At 39.1% G+C, this 14,552-nt stretch overlaps 1 protein-coding gene across 3 annotated transcripts in view; it reads right to left on the bottom strand.

Annotated features, from left to right (window-relative positions):
- gigyf2 (GRB10 interacting GYF protein 2) overlaps nt 1-14,552 on the bottom strand; it is a 160,757-nt gene that overhangs the window by 33,839 nt on the left and 112,366 nt on the right. For all 3 annotated transcript variants that reach the window (XM_073040855.1, XM_073040853.1, XM_073040852.1), the window contains exons 18-19: nt 13,524-13,624; nt 1,784-1,881 (exon numbers count right to left, since the gene is read on the bottom strand). In XM_073040855.1, coding sequence (XP_072896956.1) covers nt 1,784-1,881; nt 13,524-13,624 — 199 coding nt within the window. The remainder of the gene's footprint in view (nt 1-1,783; nt 1,882-13,523; nt 13,625-14,552) is intronic.

Below are 14,552 nucleotides of genomic sequence, written 5' to 3' on the forward strand. Positions count from 1 at the left end.
GCCTAAGATCACTGCAGCATCGGAACATAACTGCCAATTTCAAGGTAAGAAAATACCTGCATCCACACAAGGGTTTTATTTCACCTGCATGCGTACACACACACACAGTATTTACCTTGATTATCAAGAGTTTGGAATTTTAAGGAAAATTGGTTTCCCTTAGTTTCCCTTAAATACCACCATTTACCCTCAATTCTAATTAAATTCAGGAATACCTAATGAGCAGTTTATGCCATATCTGTGGTTTTCTGATGTGTTCCAACGTTGTAAATGTTCTCAAAGATCGATGAGGGAGTCCAAATTGCTCAGTTTTTATTGCTGGGACTTGCATCAATATCTTGACCAGGTTGAACTTAAATAATATAATTGCTTAAATGTTGATTTTACAGCAGGAAGATAGCAAGGGGTTAAATTAGATCACTTTAAAATTATTTCTGTGCTACGTTAGCTTAGTTGTGTGCTGATATAGCTTCCAGTTTAAGACGGTGCTGGTGAAGCACGGTGATGACTTGAGGGTACCAAACAAAAAATTACTGTATTACTCACACTTTTCCTCAGATGCAATCAACAGTCTGTAACTTACTTTTTGGAGTTGAGTTTTTGAACTTCCTATACAACCTGGCGTGTATGGGCCAATTCGAGGTGATGGGGCCAAGGTCTGAGAGTGGGGAAGGAACCAATGTTTGACCATTGCTGAAGCAGATTTGGAGGCAATTTGATGCTGCAGAATTGAGGCGAGGCAAGCAGAGGCAATGCACCTTCATGGCAGCAGGGCCCGGGCCCAAGGTTTGATTGCTTTAAGCGCCAGGCCAAATTGGAAAGGTCAGGTACAGGCAGAATCAAGGTGGCAGGGCCCAGGACTGAGAGTTTATCGAAGCAGCAGGACCTGGTTCAGAGAGCGAGGAGTGACTCAATGTTTGGACGATTTAATCGTTGGCCAGATTGGAAAAGTTAGGGCATCAGGGCCAGAGTTGAAGGATGGGCCGGTTCAGCTCACTGTTCCGCAAGGTTTACTCGACTCCGTGCTGAACTGAGGTGTGGCCTGCAACTAATGGGCTCCTGTATTGGCTGTAGTGATGACTAGCTTCATGGCTGTGGACTCACTTTCGTGAATTTCAGTTCAGAATACTGTTTACTTACTCTTATTGGTTGCACAATTTGTTTATTTCTCTGCACATTGCCTCCAAGGAGACAAAATTCTAGGTTGCATATAGTATACATATTATAATAATAAATACTTTGAAATATGGATAACTTTTCAGATTTTTAAAACAGGAGAAATAAATTCAGTGTTTTTAATACTTTCTATATGTCAGAAACTGTGCACACAATAATTTTAAAACTAAGCCAGTAAGTTTGATGAACTGGAATGGGCTGAAACTGAACTGCCCTGCTAGGTTCCTGATGGTTAACCTGGCACAAACACACCAAATCAAGTGAATGGGAGAAATCAGCTACTTGAAGGGAAGTTTTTACTTTATTTAATTATTTCAAATACTTTAATTACATCAGTTAATTTTTATTTTCCTTAATGTTCACTTTTTTATAACATTATTTTAAACATGGGTACTAACTGACATCAAATACTGATGAATGCTGTCCTTATCAGTGCAGCTGGCTACTTGCACAGAAAAAAGCCCCATGTTGCCCCAGTTTTTGAGGTGGCCCTTCCAGGGAAAACTGAGCTCTTAGAGATAGCATGGCTCAGGGATTTTATTATTAGACAAGCAAAATGAATTCTGGATAGCAACTACTCTCAGGAATAGATACATCTTGGCTTTACCTTGGCAGCTTTTCCTCTCTCTATATGCTGAATTTGATCAGAAGAAGCTTGAGCTGAAGAATCAACTGGCAAGTCCCACACACTGCCACAATCCCAACCTGAGAAAATAAATAGAAAGAAAAAAAAGCGACAAGTTCATTAAACCCTAAATATTTGGAACTTAAAATCAGTTACGTTCTTGTATGTCAACACAATGCATAAATAGCAAATGTAGCCAAAATAAGCCATTCTTAGAAACCTAGTAATAACTTCAGGGAGGAAGTCTGAGCAAAGTAATTCAATAACACATTCCTCGGGAGGAATTCTGTGAACTTTGACAAGTGGAAAGTGGGTTTTCTAGAGGTGAATACTAATATATGCTATTTAAAAGGCATAATCATTTGCACACAATTCTCTTCTTCATTCTTAGTAACAAATTTTCATCATACAATAACTATTTTCATTTAAACAGCATATGAAGTAACGTGTATCACCATGTAACACACACAAAATGCCGGTGAAACGCAGCAGCCCAGGCAGCATCTATAGGGAGAAGCACTGTCGACGTTTTGGGCCGAGACCCTTTGTCAGGACAGTCCTGACGAAGGGCCTTGGCCCGACAAAGGGTCTCGGCCCAAAACGTCGACAGCACTTCTCCCTATAGATGCTGCCTGGCCTGCTGCGTTCCACCAGCATTTTGTGTGTTACTTGAATTTCCAGCACCTGCAGATTTCCTCGTGTTTGTATCACCATGTGCTGTGATAAAGAGATTACATGACAAATGCAATGTATATCATACAAAGTATCAAAAACTACCATTTGAATTTGTGCTACAAAGGAGTGGCATAACTAATTATCAATATTTTCAAAAACTGAATATTCCTTTCTTAGCTAACTGAAAAATGTTAGCCTACATGTTTTACAATTTCCATATTTTTGAAGTAGTGCATTATTATTGATGATAAATCAGGAATCTCCAGAAAATTAGATGCTCTGTCCTTCATTAGGGCAGTAATAAGGCCTCCTTGGGCCGGCTGCTGGTGTAGTGGCACCAGCACTGGACTTCAAGGCAGATGGTCCTAACCCAGCCATAGCCACTGCAGTATCTGCGCAGAATAAAGGCCTGGCAATCTACTTCTGTATCTTGCCATGAAAATCCTATGGACCCTCTGGTCACGAACAGTCAGACTCGACTAACAACTTAACAACAAGGCCTCATCGATTAATCACACTGGTAACAAAAAAAAGGTAGATTATAACAGTCAGCATGAAGGCAATCACAAGGACAATTTTAAACTTTATTCCTTTGCCTTATGACATACAATACACTGATTATGGGAAAATGTGATTTGCGATACACTGGTTTGCACCAACATTTAAACAAATTATTCTCCAAATTCAACTTCCCTTAATTAATAAAGTATTATCTGTTGACTAGAAGTGCATAATTTCCATCTTTGTTTCACTTTACAAAACTAATCAATAACAAAAACTTGTAAAACATTGCAAGCAAGCTAGTGCAACCAAAGTTAGACATCAAACAAATCATCAGTGATAGAAACAAAGGCACCAAACATTTTCAGGATTGTGCCGAGTAGGTGGGACCCAGTAAATACCTGCATATCAACTCAAAAAGGCAATCTTTTCAACAAGGTAATTATGAGAAAATATGAAATTGCCTGAAAGATACTCGAGTCAAAAGATACCAAGAATTTTCAGGACTGTATGCCCGTAAGTATAAAAGGTCATTCAGACCTCATATCTACACCATTAATATGTGTAATATAATTAAGGTAATAAGCTTAACTACTAAAATTACATAAGATTATGGAAAATCTTTTACCGTTGTGCCACTTTCCTGAACTAACCTCATAGCTCTTAAATTCCCTTGCTGCCAGTCTATCAAACACTGCCTTGAATATATTCAGGTGATGTTAAAGAATTCCAAAGATTCACTAGCCTTTAAAGTGAAAAAGAATTACTCTCCAGCAAATTCTGAACATGCCAGGTTATTTTGATTCTGTGACCACTGATTCCAGATACCTCAGCCAGAGGAAGCATTATTCCCTGCATCTGCTCGATCAAGCCTTATGGAAGTACTGTATACTTCAATGAGATCACCTCATTATTTTAATCTGAGGAGAGTAAAGCCTAATCTGTTTAATTTCTCCTTGAAGGACAAACTCCACAACTAAGGAATCAATCTGGCGAACTTTCTCTGCAGCCTTTCTAACCATTCTCAGGTAGAGGGTTGAAATCTAAATACAATATTTCAGGTGCAGATGTACCAGTATTTGATGCACTTGCATTAATTGGTTAGTGCATTGTTAAAATGGCTGTTGTGATGCATCTAGTGTGGTAGTGTAATGGGCAGTACTTGGTCGCTCTCACTTTCAGCTTCCACCGCTGGCCAGCAGTCTTGCGAAAAGGAGAGCTGAATGTGTAAGTCTCTCCCTGCCAGTACACAGCCTCTCCAACAGCAAGCCTCTTGTAGTGCCTCCTCGCTGGTGATACATAGAAACTGAACTCCTTTCGGACTCAGGCTGAACTGCAGATGGCGGGGAGGAGTTCCAGATCCTGAACACATAGCATGCGGGCCCACCGGTCTGTGGATACGCCCTGGTCCCCAGTTACGGGTAAATAGCCCCACCACCTTGTGGGCAGCCTCGGGAGAGATGAAAGCTACAGGAGTAAACCCAGACAGCAAATCTGGAGTGGAGCCCTTAAGGCAGCTGTGCTGATGATAAACATATCGGTTCATATGCTTTCCTTTGGACTACACTGGTGAGGCTGAGAGGGATTGTAATGAATATCATCATCACCTATTGTTCTTCAAGACAGAATAATACCAACCACCAACAACCACTGTAACTCATGTGCAAGGACAACAGAAGTACTTCTAAACACAAGCATCTTTCTTTTTTTTAAACCACTGAAGTAATTTTTGCATTTTTTCTATTCACAATACATGATTCAGATTTTTCCATACTACATGGTATTTGCCATGTCCCTGGCTTCTCACTTTGATAATCCAGCCCACTCTTAACCAGCTAATCTTTGTCACAATTAACACTGCACTTGGATATAACACATTTACCAGTCCATACCATTGATATACTGTTTCCAGCTGGGACCCCATAACAGTTACCCGAGAAACTGCAAAAGTTAAAGACCTCCACCTCCCCAGTTGGGAACTGTCCCATCAAATTCATTTGATAAGGTTCTGCATGTTAAATTCATCTAAAGTCATGAGGCATGGGATCCAGGAAAAATTGACTATGTAGATTCAGAACTATCTTATCCACAGAAAGCTGAGGGTGTTACTAGATGGAGCATACTCTACCTGGTGGTCAGTGACCAATGATGTTCCACAGGATCTGTTCTGGTATCCTTTGCCGTTCTGATTTTTATACATATCTTGAAAGAGGAAGTGGAGGGTGGGTTTGTAAGTTTGCAGATGTTGTGGATAGTGCAAAAGGTTGTTGTAGGTTGGGGGAGATGTAGCAAATGGAGATCAAACCTGAAGCTGGGGTACAAGGTTAATGACAGGATTCTTCAAAAAGGGATTGTGGGGTTCAAGCCTACAGATCCATCAAAACTGTTATGCAAGTTGATAGGGTGGTTAAGAAAGCATAAGGTGTACTGTCCGTCATCTGTCAGGGGATTGAGTTCAAGAGCTGTGAGTTAATGTTACTGCTCTATAAAACTTTGCTAGATCAATTTAGAGCATTGAATTCAGTTCTGGTCACCTCATAATAGAAAGGACAGAGAAGATTTAGTGAGGGTGCAGAAAAGATTTACCAGGAAGCCGCCTGGACTTGAGGGAATGCCATATGAGAAAAGGTTGAGCTAGGCAGGAACTTTTCTTTTCGGAGTGATGAAGGATGAGAGGCAACTTGATAGTGCTACAGAGTGGAGAGCCAGTACCTTTATCCCCATACCAACAGAAGACATCTGTTTAACATCAGTGGAGAAATGGAATAGAGTTCAATCCAGAAAAGTTTTAAGTGATACACTTTGGAAGATCAAACTTAGAAGGTAGACTACGAGGTTCATGGCAGGAATCTTAGCAGTCCAGGTGCACAGATCCTTCAAAGCTGCCACAAAAGCAGATAGGGTGATTGAGAAAATGTATGGCATTTTGGACTTCATTAGTAGGGAGAATTAGCTCAAGAACCTTGATTGAAATGAAAGAAGATTGGTAGCTTGGGTTGGATGCTTGTTTGCTAAGCTTGGAGGTTTTTAATTAGTCGAAGTGACATCATCAATGCACACTTAGGTGTTGTTTGTGCCAAGTGCTCATATTTATATTGGCTGACCCACTGTTCTGATTGGCTGTCGCGTTAGCAGCTAGTCTCCTTTGGGTCCTGGCCAACCAGATAGCTGAGTAACTCCACTGGCCCATATCCCTGGTTAACAGTCATTGTGAGCATTGGCTCCTCGGGTGTCTGCAGATCACCTGAGCCCGATCCCACAGATGAATAGGTTTGTAAATTGTGCCCAGTTCAATATGCTTGTTCTTCCACTGAGATCCAAGTTTTGAAGAATTCTCTTCATTTTGATAACTCAAGAACCTTGAGTAAGTGCTGTAACTCTATAAAACTCTGGTTAGACCATACTTGGAGCACTGTGCTCAATTCTGGTTGCTTCCTTACAGAAAGGATGTGCAAGCATTAGAGAAGATGCAGAGGATATTTGATAGGACATTGCCTGAATTGAAAAAAATGTCTTCTGAGGAAAGGCTGTCGAACTAGAGCTTTGTTCTTTGGAATGACAGAGGATGATAGATAATTTGATAAGGGTGTACAAGATTATGAGAGGCATATACAGAGTACAGTCTGCATCACCTTCTCAGTGGTCAATACCAGATGACATCTGCCTAAGGTAAATGGAATAAAATTTAGGGGAGATGTCAGAGGTAGTTTTTTTAAAAATATGTAAGAGTGGTGGGTACAGATTGCCAAAGGCTGGTGGTAGAGCCTGATATAATAGGGGTATTTAAGAGACTTAGACAGGCACATAAATATAAGAAAAATGGAGGATTACAGGCAGTGTAAAAAAGGTTAGACTGATAGTAAAGTTTATATTGGTCAGCACTACAGCCGTAGGGCCCATATAGTGTTGTACTTTTGTACATTCTGAACTTATTTTCAATCCACTCCTGCACATTATTAAACAGAAGCATGTGACATTGGCGATAATCTTTAATTATCAAAGGCCTTTGGAAATGCAAACACATATCCAACAGTTACTTTTCATCTATTTTGTTCCATGCTATCTCAAAAAAAGTTAACAAAATTGTCAAATAAAATACAACTTTTTAAAAAAATATACAAATCCTAGCTCATGTCGCCTCGTATTACTATTTTTGTAACAGACTCCAAATGTTGGAGGAACTCAGCAGGTCAGGTAACATCAATGGAGGAAAATAAACAGTCAAAATTTTGGACCATGACCATTCACGACTGGAAAAGGGGGCAAAAGCCAAAATTATGTGGGGGGAGGGAGGGAAAGAGTACCAGCTAGGTAGGTGAGGGGGAAGGTGGGGATGGGGAAGGGGGATGATGTGAGAAGCTGTGAGTTGATAGGTGGAAGAGCTGAAGAAGGAGGAATCTAATAGAAGAGGACAGTAGATCATGGAATAAAGGGAAGGTAGTGGGGAACCAGAGGGAGGTGATGAGCACGTGAGGGAAGCGTTGAAAAAGCCACCAGAATGGGGATAAAACAAAAAAAAAAAGGAGCGAGTGTGGAAGAAAATAGAAGGGAGTGGTTACTGGAAGCTAGAGAAATCTATGTATAATGCCATCACCTCTATCCCCTTCCTCCACCTTCTTACTCTGGCTTTTGCCTCCTCTTTTCCAATCCCGAAGAAAGGTCTCAGCCTAAAACGTCAATTGTCATTTTGTTCCACTGCTGCCATCTGAGTTCCTCCAGCATTTTCAGTATGTTATTCAAGATTTCCAAAACCTGCAGAACCTCTTATGTCTCTGATCCTTTTTTGTGCTCTGTTACCACTTCCTTAATAATAGATTCTGATATTTGTATTAACTTCTGATTCCAGCTAAAATTATCTGTGGTACTTAGCCCATACAAATTAATATGAGAGAGAAAGCAAAGATTTAAGAACAAACACCATTTTTACTTCTTCTTGGCCCTTAGCTCACTGGAGGATAAGCCATTGATGACCTCCCATCTCCATCATCCTCTGTACTGAGCCAGTTGCTCGAGGGTGGACCAGGAGTGACCCCACCATTTAATTTCAGTCTCGACATTTCTCCTCCATGTATTCTTTGGATGTCCAATCTTTCCTCTTTCCTTGGGGAATCAATTTTAATGCCTGACTGCTTCCTCAAGGTGTGGCCAATCCACCTCCAATTTGATTTGTATATTTGTTTCTCTATTGATTCTTGGTTGGCATTTTCCCACAGTGTCTGGTTGGGTACTTTGTCAGTCCATCTGATGTTTAGGATCCTTCTCAAGCACTGATGAAAGCCTGCAGTTTTTGCAGTTTGACCATTTTTTATTACGTGGAACTAATCCTTTTAGTAACTAGAAAACTTTTGTTAAGGACAAATATTCAAACAAGTCAAAGGGATTGTAAAACCAATTATCTTTTTGTAGACAACATTTTACGAAATGAAACAGCACACTACAATTAGAACTTTTACCACGGCAATCACTTGTGGAATAACAAAGAATCATGATCCTCTAATAAAACTCAGCAGAATACATCCTGACCCAGAAGAAAGACTATATGCATTAGGACATTTAAATCTTTACATCTATACAGAATGGAAGATGAAGAGCTGCCAAAAGTCAAAGCTTAAATCGTTGCATTAAGGTACAAAAATTATATTGAGCGATGAAAATGGAGTCATCCAGAGCAACAACATACTGACTCAAGGTATTTTCAATTATGGAAAAAAAAAATCAATGAATTTAACCCAGGCTGGATCAGAAGATTTTCATGGGATTACAAAGAGCAACATTTTTAAAGGTTGCCATCATAAATTCCGATCCAGTATGAAATAAATAACCTAAATACAACCCCAAAAGAAACTGAATGGTTGGAGGCATCAGAATTCCATAGTTTGCATTGAATATCCCCATTGACTTTGTCCAAATTAATTCAAAGTTTGACCCAAACTTTTGATCATATTTACCAATGCAACACTAACATTAAGAGAATGGTGCGTCACCAATTTCAGACTTAGAGATTTATTATCACTGACGTATTTCATGAAATTTGTTTGGGGTAGCAGCATAGTGCAGGACAAAAACAGGTTACAAAAATTAAAAAATAGTGCATAAGGCAAATAACAAGGCATTGTTCATGGACTGCTTATAAATCTGAGGGCAGATGGGGAAAAACTGTTCTTCAACTGTTGTGTGCGGGTATTTAGACTCCTGTATCACCTCCTTGATGGTAGCAATGAGAAGAGAGTATGTTCTGAACTGGGAGAATCCACAGTGATGGACATTGCTTGCATGAGGCACTGCTTCTTGAAGACATCCTGTATGATGAGGAGGGTTGTGTCAATGATGGAACTGGCTAAAACTAAACCCTCAGCAGCCTCTTGTAATCCTATATATTGGGGGGGACTCCATAACAGACTGATGTAATCAGCGTATGCTACTCGTACAGAAGTTTGTAAAGTTCTTTAGAGACATACTAAATCTCAAACTCCTAATGAAGTAGATCCATAGCATGCCTTCTTAATGAATGACCCCAGGGACGGCAGATGCTGTGGGGATTTGCATAGGCATTGTGTTATTTTCCCTTTCAAAGCTTGCATAAAGGCTGCTGAGTTCATGAGGCAGTGAAGCCTCAATCCCACTTATGCTGTTAGGTTTCTCCCTAAACAAAATAATGGCATTCAGGTCTATGACAGCTGTCCTCCGTCCTATTTGTGAATGTTCACTATTGAGCTCACTTCAAATATTGTAGCATTCTCTGGAAAGGGCTTTCTTGGAGCACCTTATTAAGAGAATTAAATTCCAGACAGAGTAAAATGAACACCTAGCTCTTCTGCTTTAACGACTGTAACCAGAGGTTACAAAAGGTTGAAGACACAGATGTGAGTTTTAAAATTTGAGAACTCGAGGATGGGAAGGAGGGTCAAATGAGTGTGTAGAGGAGAGACTGGGGAAGGAAAAGAGACTAGAATCGGATATAAACAGCATAGCTGTTACAAGAGGGACAGAATTTTACTTGGGGATGGGAGAGAAACCAGAGATGCTCGACCCAGTTCCCACAGGAGGATCAGAGGTGGAGAGGGTTAGCAACTTTAAATTCCTGGGTATTACTATTTCAGAGGACCTGTCCTGGACCCAGCATGTAAGTTCAATTGCCAAGAAAGCATGGCAGCAACTCTACTTTCTCAGAAGTTTGCGGAGATTTGGCATGACATCTAAAACTCTGACAAACCTCTATAGATATGCAGTGGAGAATATATTGACTGGCTGCTTCACAGCCTGGTATGGAAACACCAATGCCTTTGAACAGAAAATTCGACAAAAGTAGTCGATACGGTGCAGTACGTCATGAGTAAAGCTCTCTCAACCATTGAGCACATATACATGAAACACTGTCAAAGGAAAGCAGCATCCATCATCCGAGATCCCCACCACTCAGGTCATGCTTGCTTCTCGTTGCTACACTCAGGTAGAAGGTACAGGAGCCTCAGGATTTGCACCACCAGGTTACTACCCCTTAACCATCAGGCTCTTGAATAAAAAGGGATAAATGCACTCAACTTTATTATTCCGACAACCAATGATATTACTCTCAAGGACTCTATCTTATTAGCTCATGTTATTTATTGCTATTTATGAGCATGTTTGCTTTTGTAGTTTGTCGTCTCCTGCATTCTGGTTGATCTTTCATTGATCCTCTTATAGTTAACTATTCTATAAATTTGCTGAGTATGCCACAAGAAAACTAATCATCATATGATGACTTGTATGTATTTCAATAATAAAATTTACTTTGAACTTGGAGTGCATTAGAACGTCTACGTGGCATTGTAGAAATGGTAGAGATTACCTTACAAATAAATTCAAAATAAGATACTTTCCAATGTCAATAACTTAGATCAGTGTTTCCCACCCTTTTTTAGTCGAATGCCCCCTTAAACACTTCATACTTGCCAATGCCCCCTAAAACACCTTTGTACTTGCCAACACCCCTCTTAGACACAATATACTTCCCAGCACCTCCATAGTGTAAAAACATGTCTACCATATGCCAACATGAGAAACTGATACTGCCTTAAATTTTTATTTGCTTTTAAACCTAGCATACACAGTACCTGTGTGCTGTACAGCAGCTTTGACATTAATGTGATCCTTGAGCTTGTTTTTTTTTAGCAAGAGTTGAAATACCTAGTTCAAGTTGTGACAGCAAAAGCCTTACATGCCCACACGTAACAATGTCCAAGCAGTTTCTGTTTTTTGTGAGTATGTGTTTCACTATACTGAAGCCTCTTTCAACAAGGTAGGAGGATGGAAATAGATTGAAGAGCAGTTTGGTTCTTCTCCAAAGACCAGGAATCTCCGTATCACAGATTAGCCACATACCACAAAAGCCAACATTTTTGAAGAGCATTTTTACTTCTTGCTCATTCTGTATTTTGATAATTTCTTCCTCCAAGCTCTCTTCCTGTTTTTCCACCTTACAAAGAAATGGGATAATTACCCAGTTCAGAATTTCCAGATCATTCAAATCTTTGAATCAATTCTGAAAGTCCTTCTTCAGTGACTGCTGATGTAAGCAGTACTCTTGTAAATCATTGTCTGTGAAAGAAAGTGCCATACTTTCCATGCAGGGAAATGGTAGGAACATACTTCTCCCAATGTTTTGCTTATACAGTTCCAATTTTCGATAAAAGTGGACACTGCACTTTTTGCCCGGATTAAATTGAAATCATCACCCTGCAGTTTCATATTTAGAATCACACATAAAATGCTGGAGGAACTTGGCAGGCCAGGCAGCATCTATGGAAGAAAGTACTGTCAACGTTTCGAGCTGAGACGCTTCAAAGGAATGTTTATTTTGTCATACAGATTGGCTAAGTATGCCACATCTCCAGGTTGAGGTTTAATCTTGTTTCCCAAGCTTTTGTTGACTTTAAGCAAAAATTCAATCGCAGTGTCAAAAAGATCAAAGAAACATTAAGCAGCAGCCTTTTGACAGCCAACACACTTCAGTGTGAAGAAGCAAGAGTTCAAATTCTTCATCATTATGTTGCCATAACTGGCAAAATACTCTGCTATTTAATGGATGAGCTTTAATTTTGTTGATAGCAGATATTACGAGAGTCATGCTTGAAAAAAGTCACTGGCTGAGGTTTTTGGCTGTGAGATGTTGATGATGAATTACATAATGGACTACAAACAGATTTGGAATTACTTTTTCCATAAATGCCACTAAACCAACATGGCGACCTGTGTATATAGTGCTCCATCTGTTGCATAAGAAATCACAGTTCCTAATCAGAATACTTCCATCCTCAATATGCATTCTCAGCTTGTCGTATGTAGATAAATCCTCTATTGATATTTGTTTTCAATTTTTTACAAAACATTCTCTTCATAAACTTTTCCATTTTTGATAAACCATACATTTGCCATTAGCAATGACAAGGCATTGTCTCACCCACTTGTATCCCAAATTCTGTTTTGTGTAGCACTGTGCATAGTTGATCACTCAATGCTTTCACTCATTTTGTCAGTACAACTAGCTACAAAGTTATTACTCAGAGGAACTGATTTTAAAATACTGGCATCCATTTTGACAACAGTGGTGAGCACTTCTGATACAGCAAGCATTGTTAAACTTTCACCAATTGTATGAGATTTTCCACATTTTGCTATCATTTTGGAAATGTTATAAGAAGCAATGAGAAACATCAAGGTCATTTTCAGCTTTCTTGGCAAATGGCTCGAGTGTGCAACACATTTCAAATGCTTCTTTCATCTTCTGGAACTGAGTAATGCCATAAGTAGCCTATTCAGTGTCTATTTTATGAAGTCTTCCTGCAGTCTTGATATTTTCATGGTTTTATTAAGCAGTACAAATAAAACACATGGGGCACTGTTATCTGACAGAAGTGGAATGAAACCACACTCCAAGTAGGCAATATTGTATTCATGCACTTTCTGTAGTTTCTGTTTCTTAGCAGGATTAGAATTCAAGGATTCGCTGGCTTCAGACTCAGAGATCACACCATATGTATTTATCCATCATTAATGTGGCTAAATTAAAATTAAAAAATTAACACGAACTGGGAATGCCTATCGGATGTTGACGACAGCAGTGAGTTAACAGTCGGTCAGTTCTCGTGCCTCAAGTTGGAGTGCCATTTACTCCCCCCTCCTCAAATCATCTTGAATTGCCCCGATGACCTCCATTTCCCCTAATGTTACCTTAGGACACGTAACTGCCCCTGCGGGGGGGGTTACTGCCCCTGTTGGGAATCTCTAACTTAGATCAAAATCTTAGGTTATATTTATGATGGTTAAGTATTCTAAAAAGAAGAGTGAAAAATACTTAAATGTGTATTTGACAGCTGTGAATTTCACACGTCATCATTTTCTCTCTTTTACTGTATTTCAAAAGTCCTCCAAGAGTGAACTATTTTACAGAATATTCCCAGATTCAGAATCAATTTGGTGTAAGCAATTGGAGTCAGGGTTGATGAATACAATTCCCAATGATTCTTTCAATCAGTAAATTAGTATACCGCATGATAATATTTACCTGAGGCCTGAGGTGATGGTGTTTGCAATTCCCATATTGAGTTACTGTCAGGTACCGTCATTGATCTTGTTACAGGGGGCATCAGATTTTGCTCTGAAGATCTGAATGCAGATGAAACAATCATTTTCCTACTTTTGGAAAGCATTTATTTTTATCTTTGAATATTAAAAACTTAAGACAACTTCGAGACTAGTTAATATAAATAGATCATTTAAGTAAAAACATGTTGTGGTAATTGGAATCTCTATCCATGGTTTAGTGATTTAACAGACAGAAGAAATACCAATGGTTGCCCAGAATTTTATTTTGTAAAACTGATGAACTTAATTAAATACAGATAATGAGCAGGCAAGTATGCAATTTCTCACTCTTTATTCGAGATTGTTCTAATGACCAAGCATATTTGTTTTAGAATGAACAAAACATTTCTTAAACCATTAAATCAGAAAAACTTGCATGTAGAACAGTGATCCAGTATAACTTTGCTAATAAATGGGCATCTTACTCATAGTATGGGGTAATTTTTTCAATTTTTTGATTGATTTTTGATACCAGAAATCAATTTCTCACATGACTTGTTTTTTCTGGAGATTAGAAACTTTAGCTATCAGTTAAGAATAATGATTTAATGACTGAATTTAATAACCCCTGAATCAGGCTGTTTATCATTCTATCTGCTTCCCAATTTGTCCATGCTGTTCAATGATATACACACTAAGTTTATTCACCTCTCCCATTTTTGAAACTGCCAACTACCTCCTTTTGGAACCACCAATCTTTTTTCAGTTACAAGACGGTGCTGAAGTAACCATTTATCAAAGGAAAAGGCTATTTATCTTCTGAGGCAGTGTTCAAACTTGTTTATAGTTGGGCCATTAGGACCAGGAATTCCACTTTTTAACTATCTTCTCTGCAGCCCAAATAGTTAGCAAATTTTCACTACCAATGCCTTAACTCTCAAGGAGAGAGAATTTTCTCCAATTTTCAATTTTTTTCCCCTCCTAATGTGCCTTGCTATCGAGTTAATTG

The sequence above is a fragment of the Hemitrygon akajei genome, chromosome 3, assembly GCF_048418815.1.
Source record: "Hemitrygon akajei chromosome 3, sHemAka1.3, whole genome shotgun sequence".
Lineage (NCBI taxonomy): Eukaryota > Metazoa > Chordata > Chondrichthyes > Myliobatiformes > Dasyatidae > Hemitrygon > Hemitrygon akajei.